At 38.7% G+C, this 21,832-nt stretch overlaps 1 protein-coding gene across 7 annotated transcripts in view; it reads right to left on the bottom strand.

The window, feature by feature from the left end:
- Positions 1-21,832, bottom strand: part of ST6GALNAC3 (ST6 N-acetylgalactosaminide alpha-2,6-sialyltransferase 3) — a 457,852-nt gene that overhangs the window by 242,534 nt on the left and 193,486 nt on the right. For 6 of the 7 annotated variants that reach the window (XM_081144626.1, XM_081144623.1, XM_081144624.1 and 3 more), the window contains exon 2: positions 16,283-16,477. In XM_081144626.1, coding sequence (XP_081000752.1) covers positions 16,283-16,477 — 195 coding nt within the window. Of the gene's footprint in view, positions 1-16,282; positions 16,478-21,832 lie in introns of those variants that run through there. The other variant, XM_081144625.1, reaches the window with a different exon arrangement.

Genomic DNA, 21,832 nt, shown 5'->3' with positions numbered 1-21,832 from the left:
AAAAGAGGAAAATAATTTGACATGGCTCTTTTGGATCAATAAAATTAGTAATTTTTATCAGAACAAAGTTATTCTGGCATGATTAGAGATATGTGGTCAGTTAATCTGGCCTACTGGAATATTCTTTCATTCAAAAAAATTCCTGAGCATCTACTATGTGCTGGGCTATGTATGGTAATTGGAAAACATAAATTGGAAAAGGAGATATTAAAAGCCACAATTAATTACTTGCTTGGTCTACAATGAGATAGGCTCCAGGCAGAGTTTTACTCCCAAATGATCTTTTTAAGCAAGTAGGTGCAGACACTTTATCAAACAGTGAAAAATATAGAGCGTTCTAGAACAAACAAGGTCAGTAGAGGATTGAATGGTATCAGCACAAGCTTTTCAAAAGACTTGGAGTAATACTATGAATAAGTGTAATTCCTGGGAGGGCATTAGAATCACCTGTGAAGCTTTCTAAAAATATCTTACACCTTCAACCCAGCCTAAGCTCTAAAACACCTAGCCTCTCAAAGTGTGGTCCCAGGAACAAAAGCATCGGCATTAACCGGGAACATGATAGAAATGCAGGCTTTTGAAACTGACTTCATATCCACTGAATCTGATACCCTCAGGTTGGGGCCCGGCCATCAGTGTTTTACCTAGTCCTTCAGGTGAATCTGATGCATACTAATATTTGAAAACTGCTTCTCTAAATTCTACTTTCCAGGAACTTGGGTATGCTTATAGGAGTTAATTTGTCTCTGGATTATTGTATGCTATTGTGGTTCCCACAAAAGCAGAATATGAATGGAAGATTCTCAGGGGAGGGTAATTAACATAATCACGGAGATAGAATCACAGCCCTATGAGTTCAAACTAAAGATATATAGTTAGATAGCAAGTTCAGAAAATCAGAAATGTATAATTTAGATATACATGGATTTAGTTGGCCAATATCAGAATACTATAAAGCAACAACAATAAGCAGCAGCTTGAAAGAAGAAATAGTTAGAAAAAGTAAGAGCAAGAACTACCTTGTCCACTGTAAAGCAAACACATGTAATTCCAGCAGGTAAAACTATCTTCAAAGGTAAGATATAGTATCTTATTAAATGTATTCATCAAGAGTCAGTAATACTTAATGATTATAGGTCCAGATTTTAGATCAGTTTGCTTGGGTTCTTCAACCTGCTCTATGATCTTGGGCAGATTAATTAACCTCTTGGTGCCTCAGTATTCTAATCCACAAAATAGGAAAATAGTACCTACTACAGGGCATTGTATGCATAACAAATGTGTTCATATATATAAAATGTAGTAAGCCCTTGACAAATGTTAGCTGCCACAATCATTATGTCTTCTTTGTATCTCCTACTGAATCTGGCCTATCACTCAAGTATTGGTTGACTTAAATTGAAAAATATTTATAAAAGTCTTACAAATTTTATGATGCATATAGACAAGGAGTGAAAGAAAATATGGATAAACAAGGACAGCTAGGTTCATTGAGGAGTGAGGCAGAAGGTAATTTTTTTCATTGACAGAGTAATAAAAAAAATTTAAATAAAGGTTGAGATAAATTGATGGATACTAAATCCATAATTGGCAATTACAAAAAGTTAATGATATTTAAACTGAAGTTAAAAGATAAAAATAGAATCTAAGATTATAAGGATCTTGGCAAGCACCTATTCCAAACCAATATAAGAATATATATTTAATAGCCTCCCCGTGAGTCTTGGTATGAATACTTTCAGTCATTGAAACCTCATTATTTGACAAGATAGCACATTGCAATTTTGAATAGTTCTAATGTCCAGAAAGTTATTACTCGTACTGAGCTCAAACCTGCCTTCATACCTTCTGATTCACTGGTCCTCCTTCCTGTGATTTTATAAAATACAAATCTCCCTAAGTATTCCTGCCTACTGAATATATTATAATTGAGAAGAGCCACATATCTGGACAAACTAATTTCTATCTCTGTTAGGGTTGAAATAAATACTGCACTGAAATTCCCACATTTTAAAATAGTTTTGGATGTGCTTCCCTCTGAGTGAAGGCACCACAACTGGCAAGAAGGAAATGTAAAGGACTGAGATATAAAGAGGATCCTACCTTTAAGGAGCATACAGTTAATAGAGGAAGTCAGCTCTGTACACAATAATGGCAGTAAATGGCTATAGGTGCTCTGATAGAAATAGGTAGAGGTTACACTAGGAACACAAGTACACAAAGAAAAATGGTAATCAGAAAAGGCATGGAAGGTGAACAGTTCATCAGCTAAATGAGGGTAGGGGTTAGCATTTGAAAATTCAGAAAAGTGTAAAATATATTGCTATATTGGAATTCAAACCGATGCAGCATGGCCGAAGCATCAGGCCCCATGGGGAGTGGGTGCAACGAGAGAGGAGTCGAGAGACGGGTAGATATCAGAGACTGTAGCCTGAATGGCCTTAAAGACTGTACGTGGATTGATTCATAACACAAGTTCTAACCTCGTTACCACCTTACCCTCTACCTCGAGGAATTCCAGGAGCTCTGAAACACGTAGCGCAGCCTAAACGTGGTGAAAACCTGACTCGTCATGGTTTTACCTCTTTCCAAGGAAGCGGTATCGACTCTGTTCTATAGACAACTTAGAGCTCAGTGAAGTTAAGCACCTTGTCTCAGTCTGAACACCGTGGGGACCAACATAGGGAAATTAATCTCACAATTTGCCAATTCCAACTTTTCCAAATGCTTCTGTGTCTCTTTCATGAATCAGAAAATGAGAAAAAGGAAACGACTGGGTAAACAAAGTGCGCCGCATGGCAAGGCTTCAGTGTAGAGGAATTGATGGGATGCAGGCTTCTCTTGTTGGCAGACTAGTGATGAAACCCCCAGAAGAGCATTCTAGCAGGTTCAGCTCCCACAAGTAGTCTGAACCAAATGCCTTATTTCCCTTATGGGGATCCCCACTGTCATTAACCCGGGGAAGCTCCATTAAGAACACTGAGTTGGTGGAAGATACCCTGCCCACACTAATACACTGATGCAGAATTAACTCTGGGTAAGGAAAATTGTAAGTACAAGAAAATTTATAACACTAATGACTTTAACAAATCTGAGCTGATTAACAGGATGCCATGAACTAAAATCCTTGTGTTCCAATCAATCTTACAGGAAACTTCAGGAAAGCACACTGAGGGAGAAAAATCCATGAGATACTCTAGGCAGGTTTCTTCATAAAAAAAGAGGAATCATTGGAAAAGATACAAAATACTGATAAGTAGGGTGATTATTAGCTAGTAATTTATTTTTTAAATTTTTTTTATTATTGACTTTAGAGAAAGAGGAAGAGAGAGAGGGGGAGAGAGAGAGAAACATTGATGAGAAAGAGAAACATCAATTGCCTGCTTCCTGCACAACCCCTACTGGGGATTGAGCCCGAAACCCAGGCATGTGCCCTGACTGGGAACTGAACCAGCAACCTCTCGTGTATGGAAGGAAGCTCAACCAGCTGAGCCACACCAGCCAGGGTAAGCTAGTAATTTTTAAGTAACCACTCTTTTTGTTAAATAAATGTCTACAGTTACATTTATATTTGTTCCTCATAAAAGGAATATTGACACTTTTACAAACAAAGGCCCACCTGAGACAGATACTCATCAGAGCAAACTCTGCCCTAATCAGTGGGAGGTAGTGGGGAAAATACCGTGTTGAGCATTTTCATGCTAGGGCCAACCTGCAACCAATTGGTCAAATGAGGAATTCATGACAGTTTATTCAGTATTTAAGTAGATAAATTGCTGAACACTTAGGAAATGATGGTCTTGACGAGAAGTAATGCATTAACATTTGAGCAGGAAAGGGGACCAAAGGTTCTATTCAATCATTACTTAGAAAGTTGAAGGATTAAGAGAGCATTTGGGTAGCTGCATATCCACTGAGTGACTGCAAATAGGAATGCATCTGGATACAGCCCTCTGGGTATTGGTTTGCCTGGTTAATTTTGCATTAACAATAAAATAAGCTTCTCCTCATAAGCTGTAGAAAACACTCACTCCTTTCTCAGTCCATTAACAAGCAATCTTTCTTTATGACATCAAACTGTGGTTGTTCATCTCCCCCCATTGATGGGGTGAAACTACTGCACATATGAGTGACTAAATATTCAATGACCATTATAACAGGCTCTTACACAAAAGAAGTGGCCAAAAGTCTCATATCATTATCACAGTTAGGCTGATATCATTTTTTGGTGTTCAGTATCCACTCTAACCTTCTTCTGTGCCCTTTCCTCCTCAATCTTGTGTAGCAAGGGCTGAAAAGCTAACTATATTTCCCAAATTTCCTTGCCACTATGGTCCCGATGCTATTTAGATTCTGCCAGGGGAACGTACTCCTGAAATATTTGAAGTGCAGAAGAAGATGAAGCTCAAGCTTTCTGTAGCAATGGTAGCTGAGGGGTGATGCCTGGCAATAGTGAGTTTTTGCAGCATTTTCACTGAATAGACACCAGATTCGTGATATGGAAACACAGGGATGCTCTCAGTAGATTCCTGGGGTTATTTGACCCTGAATAAGTTACTTAATTTCTCTAAGTCTTGGATTACTCATTTGTAAATACCATGATAATAATGGTACCTATTGCATAGAGTTGCTTTGAAAACTGAGCATCTGGCAAGGAAGTGTCAGGTATTACTGCGGCCGCTTCTGCTGCATATAAACAACTTAGAAGAATGCCTGACAAAGAGAAGTCCTCAATAGGGTTAGCTAAGATGATGATGATGATGATGATGATGATGATGATGATGATTTGAAACTAACAGGATACACTTAGCAAGGAAAGAGATTGGATGGTAGAGACAGAGGAAAGCTCTGTGGTATATAATAAATTGTTTAACCTCTCTGTGCTCCATTTGTTTAGTGTTCCCAACTTCAAATGGAGGATATTATCATATTCCAAGAAATAGTTATTAAATGGAATAATATGTCCATAAATTTTGCAAAGCATAATAAAGTGTTTAGCATTATTAGTTACCATAAAAAGTGCTGAAAATGTTCATAGGAAGGAACTGTGACTTCTAAGGAGAATTAGGCAAATCAGCATCAAAAAAATGGAATTTGGACGGGCCTTTGAGGAATGGTTAGATTTTATACATGTAGAGATAGCAGAGAGAAGCTTGCCCGCTTGAACTAGGCATAAAGTTGAGAAACTGAAGGGCCAGTATAGAATACATTCTTCTTCTCATGTCTCTTTTCTAGCAGTTATACCACATAAGTTTTGATACCCAGTTAAGAGAGGGAATCCTAAGTGGAATCTCCTAATTGGCTTTCTGCATACTTAACTCCACTTACAGAGAAAACTAGTTATGGGGACGAGGTGCATTGAAAAGAGAAAGCTCATGGGCATGATTATGTAGCTTACAGAATTTAAGATGCATTCTTCTATGTTAAAAGAAAAGAAAAAAAAAAAAAAAGAAAGCTTCCCACTAGCAGGAAATGTCAAGGTGGCTCATATGGTGAATATCGTTCTGTGGCCATGATTCCTGTGTTTTTGACAGCATAAGATTTTTTAACACAGGCGCACCACTCACCAAAGGGCTGAATGACCTCATATCAGGTGACTCCATACCCAAACTCTAAGTGAGGTTAATAACAGCCTGAGAGTGGGTTATTTAAAGAAGAGGAGAATTATAATGATCTTGCTGGTTTCAAGAAGTAAATAAGCAAATTGACCACAGACCCAGGCACTAAGTAAATAAATGCACTCTGAAGATGATGAGGGCAATTGGAGTCAGGTCATATTCATGTGGCTCCCGGAGGTATCAAAGACATGGTTGCTGCTTTGAAGTAGATGTTCAAGAAAGAAACGCAAGGGCTGCTTGGCACATAGTTCAGCACCTAAAACTCTGCCTCATTTTTATCTTCAGTGCATTTCAGACAATGTTAATCTCCACTTATTTGAAAATCAAGAGAATATATTACCATATCCCACTAGTTCTTTAATCTGGGAAAGCCAACATTTTCACTCTGATAGGCTGTCCTGAACATATCCTGTCCGAAAAGCGCATACTATTTCAAGAATACAGGGTTCAAAGGCTCAGTGCAGCCAGCGATGAAACACAATTATCAACTATAGTGCTCCTGAAGCAAGACTTAAGTAACTCCTAAAACAGCACTGTATCTTTTGAAAAATACAGAGACAGATATGAGGTCAATTCATCAGCAAGATAGCAAGAATGGTAATACAATAAAGTAAAAAGTCAGGAGGAGAGCTGCACAATTGTACTCCATCCAGATGTGAGCTGCAACAAGATAATCGACTTATAGCTCATAACAACCAGTAAGTAAAATCTCAACTCTTGCCCAGCTGGTGTGGCTCAGTGGTTGAGCATCGACTCATGAACCCAGACGTCACAGTTGGATTTCTGGTCAGGGCAAATGCCTGAGTTGCAGGATCTATACCCAGTAGGGGGCATGCAGTAGGCAGGTGATCAATGATTCTCTCTCATCATTGATGTTTCTCTCTCTCTTTCCCTCTCCCTTCCTCTGTCTGAAATCAATAAAAATAAAATAAAAAATCTAAACTCTTATTCTTGTCACCCAACTCAGCAAAAGCAATCAAGATTAAGTCATATAAAGATACAGGCAGTTGAACCCTGAGCAAAGGAAGCAGGTCCAGTATGGAGAATAACTTGTCCAATCATTGGATGCTCTTTTTCTGAGCTTGATCATATGACTATAACCCGGGGCTCTGAAGTCTGATTTCAAGACTCAGTTCTGCCACTTTGAACAAGTGTGACTTGAGTGAGGAGTATAACTATCCTAGTCTCAATTTCCTCATCTACAATATGGGAAACAAATTTTACATAAACCATAAATATTTGTGAGAAAATTTCAATGATTCATTAAAAGTCTTATACACTGTTATGGTTAAGTTATTTGTCAACTTGGCTAGGCCATAATGTCCAGGTGTGTGATCAAACATTATGCTGGATATGTCTATGAAGCTGTTTTTTGGAGCCTAGTGATCAGTTTGAATTTTACTACTTGCATTTTCCAGTAACCTTGCAAGCTGGGAAATCAACCAAAAAGTCACCAGCTAGTGATAAACTGGGGCTGAAAGGACTGGGACTCCTTTGGAGGGTGTTCCCACAACCCAGACACAAGGGATTCTTATAATGCACCATGAAAAACTACAAAGCACAAGGAGAGGGTCTACTTGTTGTGGTTACTCACATGATACGCTATAAAAATGCTTTGCTGTTACTGTTTGATTGCATTACAACGTGCTGTCCTGTACCCAGTTGTGGTTTCATAATATACTGTACATTTGCTCTATCAATCTTCTCAACTAAAGAATTCGAACTCCAAAGAGTAACTGTTCCAAAGGATTTGGGATAAAGTATAGTGAACCTATGTGCGTAAGCCCTTCCCATGTTATTTTACTGATGTAACTAATTTTCCAAGGTCCCAGATCGGTGACTCTTTGCCAGTGACTTTAGTTGTCATGTGAGGGCAAAGGAAGAGACTCAAATCGCCTTGGTCAGCAAGTTCCATTAAGTGGTTTCAGGGAGGCTTTGTCAGTTCATCAAGTCAGAAAGTTCCCTGGATCACATCTGTTGAATGCACTACTTGCAGGGCACCATGCTATGCTCTGGAATTGCAAAGACAAAAACACTTTTTGTCCAAAAGTACAGAACAATTTTTCATAATGTTAAATGGTAATAAGTAAGATAGAGAAGTATATATAGCAGAGGATTATGTCAACTCTAAATGTAGACAAAGCAAGAAGGTTTGGAGACAATAGCTACAGCTATTAAGTGTAGTGGTCTACATTTGGGTAATAAATTTTAGGTGACTTTTTCCTTGAACATGTTTTCCAGTTTTTCTACAATGAATACATATGGCATTTATTACTAGAAAAATTACTAGAATTAAGTCATATCTGTGAAACACTCCAGAAATGTTTCTATCGTAAAAAAGAAAGAAAGAAAGAAAGAGAGAGAGAGAGAGAGAGAGAGAGAGAGAGAGAGAGAGAGAAAGAGAGAGAGAGAGAGAGAGAGAAAGAAAAAGAAAGAAAGAAAGAAAGAAAGAGAAAGAAAGAAAGAAAGAAAGAAAGAAAGAAAGAAAGAAAGAAAGAAAGAAAGAAAGAAAGAAAGAAAGAAAAAACAGAATTTAAAATGTCGAAATACATACATTGTTTGGAGTACCTTTTTGTTGGTGGTGGTCTATTAGGCCTTCAACTGATTAGCTAAGGCCCACCCACATTATGGAAGATAATCTGCTTTACAACTGTTTAATTGAAGTTACTTGAATGTTGACTTCTTAACAGCAACAGAATGAATCTGCTATGCTGAAATGTCTATGCCCTCTAGGTGGTATTGTTCCAAGATAAATGCAAGTGAGTCTGTCTCATTCCCTTCCTTGGTGAACCCCAATTTTAATTTTTTTTTAAAATAAATAAGTTTGCTGAAACTTAGTACTTTATCTGGAACAAAGCAAGCACTTATTAAGTATTTGGTGACTGTTAATACTAACTGCCAGTTGATGAATGTATATTTGTTCTAGCTACTCTGTCGGGCTATTTAACTGGAACTTGAAAAATGCTGAACAAAAACTCTTACCATGGGTGAGGGCTAGTTCTATCATCTTTTTCAATTTTCAAATCAGGGTACTCTTTGGTGGGTGACCTGTTTTGTTCTACTTTGTTTATTTCAAATGAAGTAATTTGATATTTGAATTTCTAACAGGCCCCTGTGAAGTGTATTAACATGAAAGTTGGTAAATGGGCATTTTTCTACCTAAGGTTCTGTAATGAATAAAATCCCCTTATATCTTCCTGGGGGAACCAATTGAAACATTGAAAACTATGATAATGGATCTTTCATCAATAACAGATGTGATTTGTAAAGTGAAAATCAATCTATTTTGACTGATGGTGCCTCATAGCAATAGGGAAGATTTCTTCTGAATAATTAAAATAAAAAGTATGTGATTTATCATTTGAGTAAGATTAGAAATTCAGTAGTTATCAGTCTTGTCCAGCCATTTTCTGGCTTTATGACCTTGGAAAATTGTGACCTTTATTTTCCTTTTTCAAAAGATAAGCTATTTTCCTAAACATATGTCCCTCAGCAGGAAGATATGCAGCATGGATCTCTGTGGACACCTGGGCTGACTGATGGGCTGACAGGTGTGACCTCATGCTCGGCCTCCCAGCAGGTTTCAGGTATGGATTTGGAAATACGGCTCCTCCTGTCCTCTAGGCAGCACTTTGTTTAAAGATGAGTTTCAGAATGTTTGGTGGTTTTAAAATAACTAGAATGTATATGGTACATATCAGCTAGGACTCTTGTTTGCAAGACACCAAAACACAGTTCAAACCAGAAGACATGAAAAAGAAGGGTTTACTGGCTTATATACCCAGACCACCATGGCGCACAGGGGGTGGATAGACTGGCTTCAAGAATGGCTGGGCTTGGCCCTAGAGAATTGTCCAGGCCCTCACTTTAACTCTGCACCTGGTTAGTGCCTCTCTCAGTGTCGTGGTCTCATTCTCTCCAGGGAGCACACTCGGAGAACCACATCTCAAAGAACAGAGGGTCTTCCCCACAACTTTACTTAGAACAATAAAATCTGGGAAGGGTTCAGAATGGCTCATCTTGAGCCGTGTATCCACCTCTTGGCCATTCACTAGCCTGAATTTCTGCACACTCCTGTGATCAAGAGAGGATTGTTTCTATAATAAAGGGGCAGTGGGACACTATATATACCTAACTGGGTAATTATATATATTAGCCATTTTATTATGTAATATAGTACATAATAAAATAGTATATTGTATATGTATGTTTATATGTAAGAAAGTATAAATTGTTTGGTGAGCATGTGTACATGTATATATTGTATACATATATGTATATATAAATGTGTGTATTTTCCATATATTTATATACATTGGTTCATGAATATATTATATGCATTACTGTTTTGCAAGTATGAGTGTGGCTTTTCCCTTTCCAGCAATGCTATTCACATTCCAAAATCATAATTACCTAATCAATGCATTTTCTATCCTCTATACCCCAGAGTAAGTTGCATTTCAGTCAGATTAGCCTATTTATTGCCCCATATGTGTCTGATTTCCTTCTCTGGAAAGACAGAGAATCATGCAGACAGGTGGCATTGTCTCAGAAACCCCTTGGACATGGGGTGCCACTTCCATGTTGGGGTACACAGAAGGAAGCATTATAAATGGCCTGGCCTCCTGTGTAGTTTCCAGGTCAGCAGGACCAAGGAAAGAACACTCAAGACTGGGTAACCAGCTAAACAAAATGAGGAGCCCAGAGATCAGAAGGAAGGTAATGGAACCAGAGACAGGTAAGAAACGGGTGGACGGAGAGTGAGGCTGTGGCGGTCACCAGCCCGGACAGGAGTTTATTTGACTGCAGGCGTAGTATCCTTCAGGTGTAGCTGGGGGTAGAAACCGAGGGGAAATGGACAGTGTATGTCCTAAACTTTTGCTTTTGCTCTTTTCCTTGAAGGGGCATAGAATGTTCCTCCCCAAGATGTGCCCCTCCAGCACGGGGATTCTTCTGAGCTGCAGACACAAGAGAATCTTTGAAAGCAGAGTAGAAGGTACCCTTTTGTAAGGTAAATTTACATTAGAAAGGGGGGGCTGTACCAGGAAGAGAGCTATTACCAGAGGACACTTTTCCATCTGAGAAACTTGTCTACATGGCAGGGCAAACATTTGTATGCTTATACCAAACATCTACTCTTATCTTCCTGTGAATCACCCTCCTCTCCTTTGAAGCCCCAGACCCCTACTCCTTTCCTTAACATATAATTGTTCTTGATATACTTATGTAAAACCCAAAGCCTATATTCTCAAATATAAAAAAAAACCACCACCGTTAATGTCAGCTTTAGTTACATGTGGACATTTGTTTGAATGTGTGGAGAGTGCTTTTATTGCCAAGAAAGTCAGCTCTGTTCCTTAATTGTTGCTATAACCACAATTTGGGAAATTCTATTGCAACATCAATATGTTATGCACATCTTTAATTAGGCTTGTGCGGCCTGTCTGTCACAGCAACTGATCTTAAGCATTCTTTTTCAGTCTACTTTAAAACGTTCTTATTTTTTAAAGAGGTGTGTTTGGGCCTCATTAAATTATTAAGCAAATCAATATGCAGCACTACAATTTGATTGCCATGTTCTCTTAATCTTGTGCTTTTTCACTTAGCACATCGGAAGACCATCGGAAAGGTCACTCTTTCCCCAAACACCAGAAAACCTCTGCAGCTCTAGCATGTTAAGGTTCTCTTATTCAGATCTGAGGGAGACAGCTGTCATCCCACTGATCGCCAGGAAGATCTGCACGTGGCATTCTATTGATTGTCAGAGCTGGATTCTCTTATCTAGCGGTTAATGCAAATAAATTGCAGGTCACTTGCTCTGAGCAATGTCTTCACGCAAGGTCACGCAACAACAGCAACAACCAAAAACAACAGGATGACTGATTCCATGATCTGGAAACTAGAAACAAAATCTAACCTGAAGTTCATTTCCTTTCTTTTCCTCAAAATCTGCCATGAACACAACAGGGAGAAATAATGGTTACCCTGAACTAAGTTCTGCAGTATCTTTTAGTTTACACCTTCCCTATCCACGACAATTAATTTAAAATGAATCATTAAAATTTGTGTTAAGGAGAAAGCAGAGTTTGCAGAATATTACCAAACATAGATTTTTTTTTCCCAAATACATATGGGGTTATGCCTTTTACTATGTCCAAGGTCAGTCAATAATATAGTAACTCTGCCCTTGGGGTCCCCTAATTTAGTCCTGTTTAAATGGAGGGTTGCATTATTAATGCAGTAATGACTTGGAGGGGCAAGTCTGAGCAGCTAGTGGGTCAGGAAATTAATGGAGATGGGGAGCAAAGAGACGTATAGACCCTCTTGCAAAATCTAAATCACTCCTGGTCCAAACTTTGGGTTGGTGCTACCTCATGGTGTTGTCAGCTCAAACATAGAATTGACGAGGAATTCTGGGTTCTGTGGCCAGCAAAGTTCAGGATTTCAGCACTCAGTTATTTGGCACTCATTTTGCTTCCCTGATTCTCAAGACTTCCTCTCCCCCAAATGTAAGAACCTTTACCCACACTAGTTAAGAAAGGGAAGGAGACAGGGCAAAGGATGGAAGCCAATCACCAACCTCATTGTATTTTAGTTGTCATTATAGAGTGGGAGGGGTATTTGAATTCTTTCCATCTAAGTCCTCTAGAACAGTCCTCATAATTTTCACAACATATTCTTTTGTATGGGTCTGGATCAGAAAAAAAACCTCTAACAATGTAAAATATAAGCAAGTCCACATATTTATCTTTCTTGTGTTCCTTATATTTTTTACGTCTTTTACTTCCCTTGGGAACATATCATTCAAAAACTGGGTTAATTGATAAAATGAAGCTGAATTTGAACTGGGTATAATCTATTCCATGTAGATTTCTTATATTTTTATTTGGGCCAAGCCAAAGGGACCAGAACTCGTCTCATTTTTATTTATTATTTTTAAAAAAAGATAACCAGAGAATTAGATTTTGCTTTCAAGCAACCCAGCTCTCTACCGAGTCCCCTGAATCGTCAACCTAATGCAGCCACCCCCACTCCCACCTTACATTTGACAGTAGTGGAGAGATAGTTTTTCTCATAAATGTTTCCACTCATAAAATCTGTGTCTAGTGACAACAATGTCCGGTCACTAGACATTGCAAGTCTTCCGGTTTCTAGCAAGCATGTGCTTTCTTCTGAAAAACTTCTGAGAAAACCTCAAGAACCAAGATCTTAAAATGAATAGATCAGCTCGGAGTTCACTTGACTCAGCTTGGTCACTGCTATTGACCCTTCTCCTGATTAGGACAGAGTCAATAGGGACATAGGAGTATGTGGCTGCCTTTGGGGCCAAGTTGAATGCCACTATTGAAGCTATTTGCCCCAGAATATCCAATCCACCACTTTACTACTTTGGCTCTTGAAGTCTTTTTTCTCCTGAATCTTATCTAATGCAACTATCTCTGGGAAGGATTATACCTGAAGCCATTGTTTGGTGAAGACCAATGCACAGAGTATTTGAGAGTAAGAGTAGAGCGCAGAGGTGAGGGTGGTAAGGGTTGGGAATGTGAGAAGGAAAGATGAAATCAATGAAGAGGGAGGTAGAGAGCCCCCAAATTTTGCTTTCTTGTCAATTTAACCTAGAACTGTTTGAGTTGGAGGAACACTCATCATTTTATTTAGGTGTTATGCTGTTTTTCAACTCCCATGTGACATTTTCTGCCCATCCCCTTCACTCACGGTACAATACAGGGCTTCTCTATCATGCACAGACTAGAAGAATAAGTTACCGGCATATCTGCTAGTTTTTGCCTAAAGTGAAACTGCCTATTTCAAGTATCCTTAGTTTGTTTTAGCTAGCTTAAGAGCTCATTGCTTCTTTTTAGTTCTTTCTTGCTATTAAATTAGGTGAAATGCTTTCTGTGATTTCTGGTCAATAAATACCCAACTGGGATCAGAATATATTTTAAATTTTCCATTATAAAAGAGACATGCAGAAAAGTGCATATAACATGAATGGATACTTAAAAAACATTTAGAATGTAAACACCCATGTCACTTTCAACTGGATCAAGAGATAGGATATTTGCTGGTGTCCCAGGAACTCACACTGCTCACAAACCACACATTTTTCTCAGAGTAACTGCTCTTCTCACTTGTATGATAATAATTTCCTTACTTTTTATTCCTTTTAGTTTTCCGTCCTATATATGTCCCTAAGCAGTTTTGACTCTTCCTATAACCTATAAATGGAATCACATTGTGCATATTCTCTTATTGCATCTTTTGTTCAAAATTATGTTTGTGTAAGATTTATCTACATTGTCATATATAGCTACAGTTTCTTTATTTTTTATCGCTGTAAGCTATTCTAGTGCACATAGCACACTTTTAATCCACTCTCCTACTGATAGACATCTGGGTTGCTTCCCAGTTCTAGTGATTATGATCAATGCTGCCATGCGTGCTGCCCATGGGTGCCACTGTGTGCTCCTGAGTGTGTCTAAGTGAGCATATCAATGACTGGAAATGCTGGGGCATGGGATATGTAGATCTTCAACTTTATATGATAACAGGAAGCTGGTTTTTCCAAAATGGTTGTTCCAGTTTATACTCCACCTACCAGTATATAAGAGTTCCTGTTGTTTCACATCTTGACAGACACTTGATATTATCAGATTCTTAATTTTTTGCCAATCTAGTATTTAGTGTGCAGTGATACCTCCTTGTGCTTCTTTTTTCTCTTCTCATTGTGGTTTTAAGTTGCAAAACCCTGATTTCTAATGAGATGCCCTTGAATCCAGATTATTTAAAATTTAAATACAAAGTCTGTTATTCTGGACTGTGGTAGTTTAGTGTTATTCATACTGAGCACTTCAAGTCATAACAGATAAGTATAGGAGAAGTAAAAAAAACAACAACTCCTTCATTGAACACCAGTTTGGAAGTGGACACCTCATGCACTTAGTCCTATTTAGGCCTCATAATAAGTTTGCTATATGATATTGTTATATCTGTTTTCATTCAAGCCATGCCCATGTGTCTTGAAAGCCTAAAAAAACCTCTCTTTCCATTAATCATGTTTCCTCCCAAGAAACAGCCTCTGAAAGATCAAAATAATGATCAATATCCCATGGTAAAGTCATATTAAAAACTACATCAAAAGAATATCAAAGGGAGCTTGGTTAATATGACTAATTTAATAACAACCTCCCTAGGTCAGTTTTTCCCTTAACACTTCAAAATCCAATCCATTAATATTTAAACAAATGAAAGGGTCCTCTATTTTGGGTGAGATTTCCCTCCTGAGAGTAATTTGTGAAATACTTCAGTCACATGTTTCATTTTCTGCCTGTGACAGGCACTTGTGAAGTGATTAACACAATCCAGTAGAGTTATAGAATATTAATTGACAGCCAGAAATAAAAGTAACGAAACACGGGAGTGAGACAAACTATTCTCTCTGATAATTACTATACAGGTAATCAATTTATTACGATATGCAACACATTCAAGCCATGGACCCTTTTTAAAAAATTAATTTGAAGCCAATTAAAGGATAAACATCAAGCAAGGCTCCTAAGAATTTATGTGTTATTAATGGTGCCTTTTTCTTGTTAACTATAAAGGTCTAATAAAAAGCCTGTACATCCTGCAGATACAGAACTGATTTTCAAAAAATCAAATTAACCAGATGCAAAGACTCAGGTATGATATTGCCTACAAAAGGGGATGGACCGAGCCAGCTTTCAACATCCCTCCCTGGATGCTAAGAATAACTCTCAGAATAGGAGTAGCATTTTATGCATAACCCTCCTCTCTAGTACCTTTACAAAATGACCTTGCAATGTGATCTGACCCAAAACTCTTCTCAGGGATGTGGACACACTGATGACTTGTACTTTTGTTACCAACAATTCAAGCAGGCTTGGACTTTGCATCTATGACTATTAACCTCACATTCATCCCACTGCATGAAAACAAACAGTGAAAACACTTTTTTTATTAACCACTTCTATACACTTCACACAGTTTGTGAGGCTCATTATTTTTTCCTTCACTCCATGATACAAATCCTTGCTTGCAAAAGTGCTAGCATAGTGTGCACTTTCTGGCTGTCAATATGCCTCCATTCTCCTCTGTATCACCAATTGGTTACAAAGGCTCAGAGGTTCAGTGATTATAGGATTTAAATGATTTTAACCCCTTTAAATTTGAAAACTCTTTAAATACCATTATCTCTGCAGCCACGGAGAATTTTAAAATCGGCTTGGCCTTTTCTAGCTCCAGGTCTAAGGATTATATAAATGCTTTTCTGCAATTCTACAAAGAGCTGTCCCCAACCAGTTGACCTCCAGGAAAAAAAGCCAGCCTGTTTTCTAGCTGGTAACTGCTGATCAGAGTTAATAAATGGAAAGAAGTGTATGTTATGCCACAAACCACCAGGAAAACAGGTAATTGCTTCCTCAACTCCACATGAAGCCAGTGAATCAGAAGATCTGACATAGGAGGGGCAGTAGACTTTAGACATGTGTCAGTAAATGTCTAAGAATGAGAAAATGTCAGGGACCCAAGGAAGCTCAGTGGGACAGAGAGAGCAAGTTCCCTTATTGGAAGGCATCTTGCTCCTAAAGAAAAGCTGTTACCATGGATACCCTCAAATCCTAGGTAACCCTCTGGGGTCTTACCTCTTGCGTCCTCACGTTTATGTATCCATAGTGAGTGCGAAGGGGCCGCCTGTATGTGTAGGAGAATGGGATCCATTTCGTGCCAGCTTGTCCAAAGCAGTTGAGCAGCAATGGGAAATTCACCTCATTGACGAGGCGCACAATCAGCAGGAAGAGAAACGCTGCTATGAAGCTCACTGCAATCACAGACTTCCTCTACAAAACATTTAAAAAAAGAGAAGAATGAATAAATGACTTTCAACCAAAAGCAGTTACAGACGCTCCTTTATTCCTCTCCTTTTCTCTTTCAAAGGAGGCTGTCATTTAGGATAGTTTTATTTGGAGGGTTGCCTTAACGTGCTGAGCCTCTGAGAGTAAGCAGAGCAGCTTTCTTGGATTATCTTCCCATTCCATTCCTACCCTTTCTTACTTGTCTATCTTCCTTGACAATTCTTATTCAGTTTTTAAAACCCAAAACAGACATTCCCAACCATAGGAAGCCCTTGCTAACTGCTCAATTCCCCCCCCCACCATCATCTCCTCACCCCCGACATATCTACCCTATTAGAGATAAGAAGTCCCACCACTCCCATACCTGGAAGGCATATAATCATTGCACAATCATTTATGTGACTTTTCCTCCATGTAACTGTGAGTTCCTGGAGAACTTGCATGCACTGTGTCATATTGATCTCTATCCCAGGTCCATGACACAGTGCCTTATGTACTATACTATAGGCACCCAACACTTGAAAGGATGAATGAATGGATAAATTTTTTGCATTCTTATAGACAAAGTATCATTATCAATCATTATCCTGTGTCTTTATCTAGCACCCTCAACATGCAGGAAATGTTAACCTGTCTATAGAATATGCACAAGTAAGATTTAAAAAGGTAACAATAAGGGTAGGAAAAAATGCATGACAAGCAGGTAAGAACATCCCCCTCAATGTGTTGCTATGGAACAAGAGCCGGAGCAACTGCATTGATGGGGTGGGAGAAAGCAAGAGATCTATTTGAGACTGAGCTTAATAAAATGCATGAGTTTTCATCAGTAAAGATGTGTGAGTGGAGCTTTCTGCGTGGAAGGAACAGAGCAAAGAGGCAAGAAAACACAGGGTTATTTCTAACCACACTGCACTTTGTCTTACCGGGGCACAGAGAAAAAGAAAAAGCTGGAAACAAATAACTTTATGGACTGCCTCAGATACCAAGCTGGAAGTTTACTGAGTTTGCTAGGTGATGGTAAACCAAAGGAGGCTTTTGTTTAATTTTTAAAGGTGACTTATAAATTATCATCAAACATTGGTGTTTAAGATGCTTTGAGGGTGGTGGGCACACAGAGCAATAGACAGGTCTTGTAACATAAAAACACACCTGAAACCTATATGTTCATATTAACCATTGTCACCCCAATTAATTTAATAAAGTGTAAAAAAATAAAAATTAAAATTAATTTTTTAAAAAGATTGCAAAAAAAAGATGCTTTGAGCAAGGAGAAACTAAAGGTAGGAAGCAACTAGTTAGGAGATTATTCCAATTGGCTAGGATGTGGTAATGAGGGACGGAAAACTAGAGCAGTGGTGGGGGAGTAAAAAGGTGGGAAAGATATAAGAAGCTCAATTTAGGTGAAAGGTGGAGAACTTGGCTACTGATTGGATAGAACTGGCAGACAGAAAATTCAGAGATGCCCGATATTTTGAGTCTCAGTGACTGTAACAATACTGGTTATATCAGGGGAAACCAGAGCCGTCAGAGCAAGAACTGATAAAGAGCAGAAGATAAAGTCCTTGGCTTTCTAAGTCCTGGTTTTCAGGGACTGGTCAGTGATCTGGATGGAGCTGTCAAGGAGTCAGGCCAAAGGTCGAGTTCGGAGCTGAAGGTGAACATCAGGAACAACCCTGACTTCGAGTCCAGGGTAAAGACACAATAAAGTGTCCCTCCATGAAGCTGGAAGTCAAATATCTTTGTGGGAATGACTAAATATTTTAGAGGTGGTTGTATTTCCAGCTTACCAGTTCCTGGTATAATCAGCTTCTTTTTGCTCTTTACAGACTGTCCCAAAAGGAGAAAAGAAACCCAAAGCTGGTCCCTGTATCCTTCCTGGGCCCATGGTCATAGTGTCTCTCTAGGCAGAAGAACAATCCCCCAGAAATCAGAGATACCCAAAGAAAGTCTTCGCTCTTACTCAGCCCCTGTAAGTTGTAAAATCCCCATCTCTCTGTCTAACCAGCCTAATTTTTCAATCACCTGAAAGTCCCTTGAGTTCTGCCTCCTCAAAACCCCTTATCTCACCACTAACTACCACAGCCTTAGCTTATTTAACCTTCTAATCATGAAAACCCATATTAATTTGCTCCTCTGTGGAAGCATTATGTCCACAACATTGCAATGTGTCAAGGTAACAGCCTAAATGAGGTGATGGATCTTACAAGTTTAAAGGGACATAGACCAGAACAGATGGCTAAATAAAGCAAAGAGGCCAGTCACCCATTAAGTAAACAGGTAAGAATGTTTTTTAGCACCATCTGGTAGCTTGTTGCAAAACAGCAGCTTGCTTTGAAGGAGACCCAGATGGGATTTGTGACCCTGTCTGTTCCAGAGCCCAGCATGGCTCTGGTTCTCTTGGTTGTTGCATTGCATTGTATGGCTAGAGGTTTGGGGACAAAGGTGTGGATGGCCTTTCTGAATTATCTGATCGTGCCTGGCAACACATACATAATGCATACATGAGAAGAAAATAAATCAGCCATTTTGAGAGAAACTTTAATATGGAATGAAATGATCATCGTAAAAGCCTGCTCCCCAGTAATACATGTCTGCCTCCCCTGTCCTGTGAAAGGGAACCAAGCAATAAGCACAGAGAGGAAGAGGCAAGTAAATGGAGAGGGCAAGCCAGGCACCGACTCCTCTGTGCTCCACCTGAAATCATACTCAGAGGTGGCAGAGGTGCTCCTTTCACAGCCTAGGCTTCCAACCCAATTTCTGTTGTGCAGCCTGGACCTGATTCTTTATTTTTCTTCATGCTTCCGTATTCCTATTTAACATGAAAGCATTCTCACAGTGCTCATATAAAACTGCCCTGAAATGTCACTTTAAAAAGTATAAGTTCAAGCACATTCTGTGCTCCAGGTGGCAAGGACAACAGGACTTAACATGAATGTGCGTTCTTGTAGTAGTCACTTCTGCCAGATCATGACCTTGAGCTTCAGCAATTAAAACAAAAACCACAGATGAGGCTCTTTGAAGTCTACACTCACCAGAATGCAGTGAGAATGGGTGTGTGTTTATATTTGTGTGTGTGTGTGTTGGGGAAGTGACAGAATGCTGATATACATGATTTATATGAATGCATTCACGCCAACTCACAACTGCTCACTAAGTCCTTACTCTGCATAGAATTGGTGAGGTGCAGAAATACAGAAATAAAACCAAAAAGACAGACCATGCTTCCAAAGAATCACAACCTAGTGCAGCTGGCAAGTAAACAGAAAAGTATAATACCATGTATCATGGCAGGTAAAGCAGGTGTGCCCAGGGTACTGTGGCAACCCAGAGAAAGTGTGTGTGGGGGGGGGGGGGGGGGGGGGGGAGGGTGATGAATTCAGGGAGTGCTTGCCTGGGGAAGTGGCATTCAAATGGAGTCCTGAGGAATGAGGAGGGGTTAGACAAGTGAAACTGGAAGGGCGTTTCAGGCAGAGGGAACAGCATAGACTAAGGCGCAGAATTTTGATAGGCGTTAATTTGGTCAGAAGCTTACCAGTTATTTGATAAGAAGAGTATGTAGGCTATATTTTGTAGGAGATAATGCTAAGGAAGTAAACAGGATTCAAACCATAAAAAAAAAAAGACAAATACATTAAATCAGATGCAGTTATCTGTCTTATCTATGTTACATTAGGATAATAAAGCATAAATGTATAAAACTGGCATGTTTTATAATTCTGAAATATCCACTTTCCAACCATATGTAAATATACCAATCACTTCATTTTATTGGAAATTGCCATTTAACATGCCACAATGCCCTGCTTCCAATTGTTTGACTTAAGTTGATTCCCTCAGTGGTTTGTTCTAGTAACTGTTTTCGGTCAATCAACACTCAGCAAATTAGAAGATGCTACCTGTTTAGACATGTGTTCTATGTCTAACAATTTGTTTATGGAATTGATCACTGCTGCCTGTTTTGAAGTAATCAGAGCATCCCCTAGAGTCAGCAACCAACAATTAGGTAAGTGAAAACAACAGTAAGGACTTGTCAAGTTTCTAAAGTAGAAGACTGCTCGACAAACATTCATACTACAAAAAACTGACATATACTTAATAAGTCAGTCCCCTAACATCAGAAGCATGAACATTCAATGAAGCAATATGTAGAAAATGCAGAGCACAGTTCTGAGCACATAGTGAGCACTCAAACACCAGATGTTATTATGGTTTAACCATGAATTATCAGAGCCTTGGTGGACATTAGCCAATTGGTGAGGACTGGCCAGGCCATGTAAGTGCACAATAAGAACACAGAGATTTCTTTCTCTCAAATAATCCAAGCAGCTGCAAACCATTGAACTATTCAGTGCAACTTATCCACACAAGCTCTAAGAGAGTGTCAACTGTGCCCAAACAGATCTGATGAATTGCTTTAGGGAGAGTTTTCTCCTTCTGTGTTCTTCATTTTGGACAAATTTGAAGGGGCCTTTAACAGCTGAGACATTTAGAATTTAGTCCCCTCTGTGCTGCAAAAATATGCATCAAAAATGTGGCATTCCAGTTGCTTGCTCTTTAGAGTTGGAATATCATTTATCAGACTTATAGCAGAAATACCTATTTCAAAATAAAATCCATAGAGAATGCATGACTTAGAGAGAAAACAATTGCAGAAATGTGGACCTAGCAAATTTGGAACATATATTTACATATGTATATTTTTATTCTTTTCTACCACAGATTTAGCCTTTAACCACAAAACCTTTAACTATTAATTTAGTTTCTAGATTTTATTTTGTTTTGTTTCTTTTTCATAAATAATAAATAACAGTATAAAGGTGTATTTCTCTATTTAAATAGTATTACTAAATGACTGAAGTAGTTTCTTACCATGATAAAATAATGCACACTTTTACCCATATGCTGTCATTTATCCAATAATAAATATAAAATACAATGTTAATTGTATGATTTATATCACTGCTCAATCACATCACACATTGATGAGCCCTGACCTACTGCCTATTTGATAAGTGACCTTATCAAATACAAATTTGTCCCCATGTAAAAAGTTGTGTAATCAATGCAATTCTAAGCTCCAAGTCTGGTTCTCCCCGAATGCAATAAAGCTACTTTCCATTTGTACAAGATAGATTAGCAAAGCTCAGAGTATATAAATGGAGACTTCATTTGTTTTGTTTTAGCTATTGAATCAACAAACTGTGTGGATCTTGCTTATTAAACTATACTGATCCATGAGAAAACTCTCACTCATTTGTTGGGGGGGTAAGAAAAGGAGGGTAGTAAAAAGGTGAACAGTCCTAGATTGGTGGAGTCCATACGGGAGCCTGTCAAGGGAGG

Source organism: Miniopterus schreibersii (genome assembly GCF_964146895.1).
Source record: "Miniopterus schreibersii genome assembly, chromosome: 8".
In the NCBI taxonomy this organism is placed as follows: Eukaryota; Metazoa; Chordata; class Mammalia; order Chiroptera; family Miniopteridae; genus Miniopterus; species Miniopterus schreibersii.
Note: the sequence above shows the minus strand (reverse complement) of the source record. Positions and strands in the feature narration are given on the sequence as shown.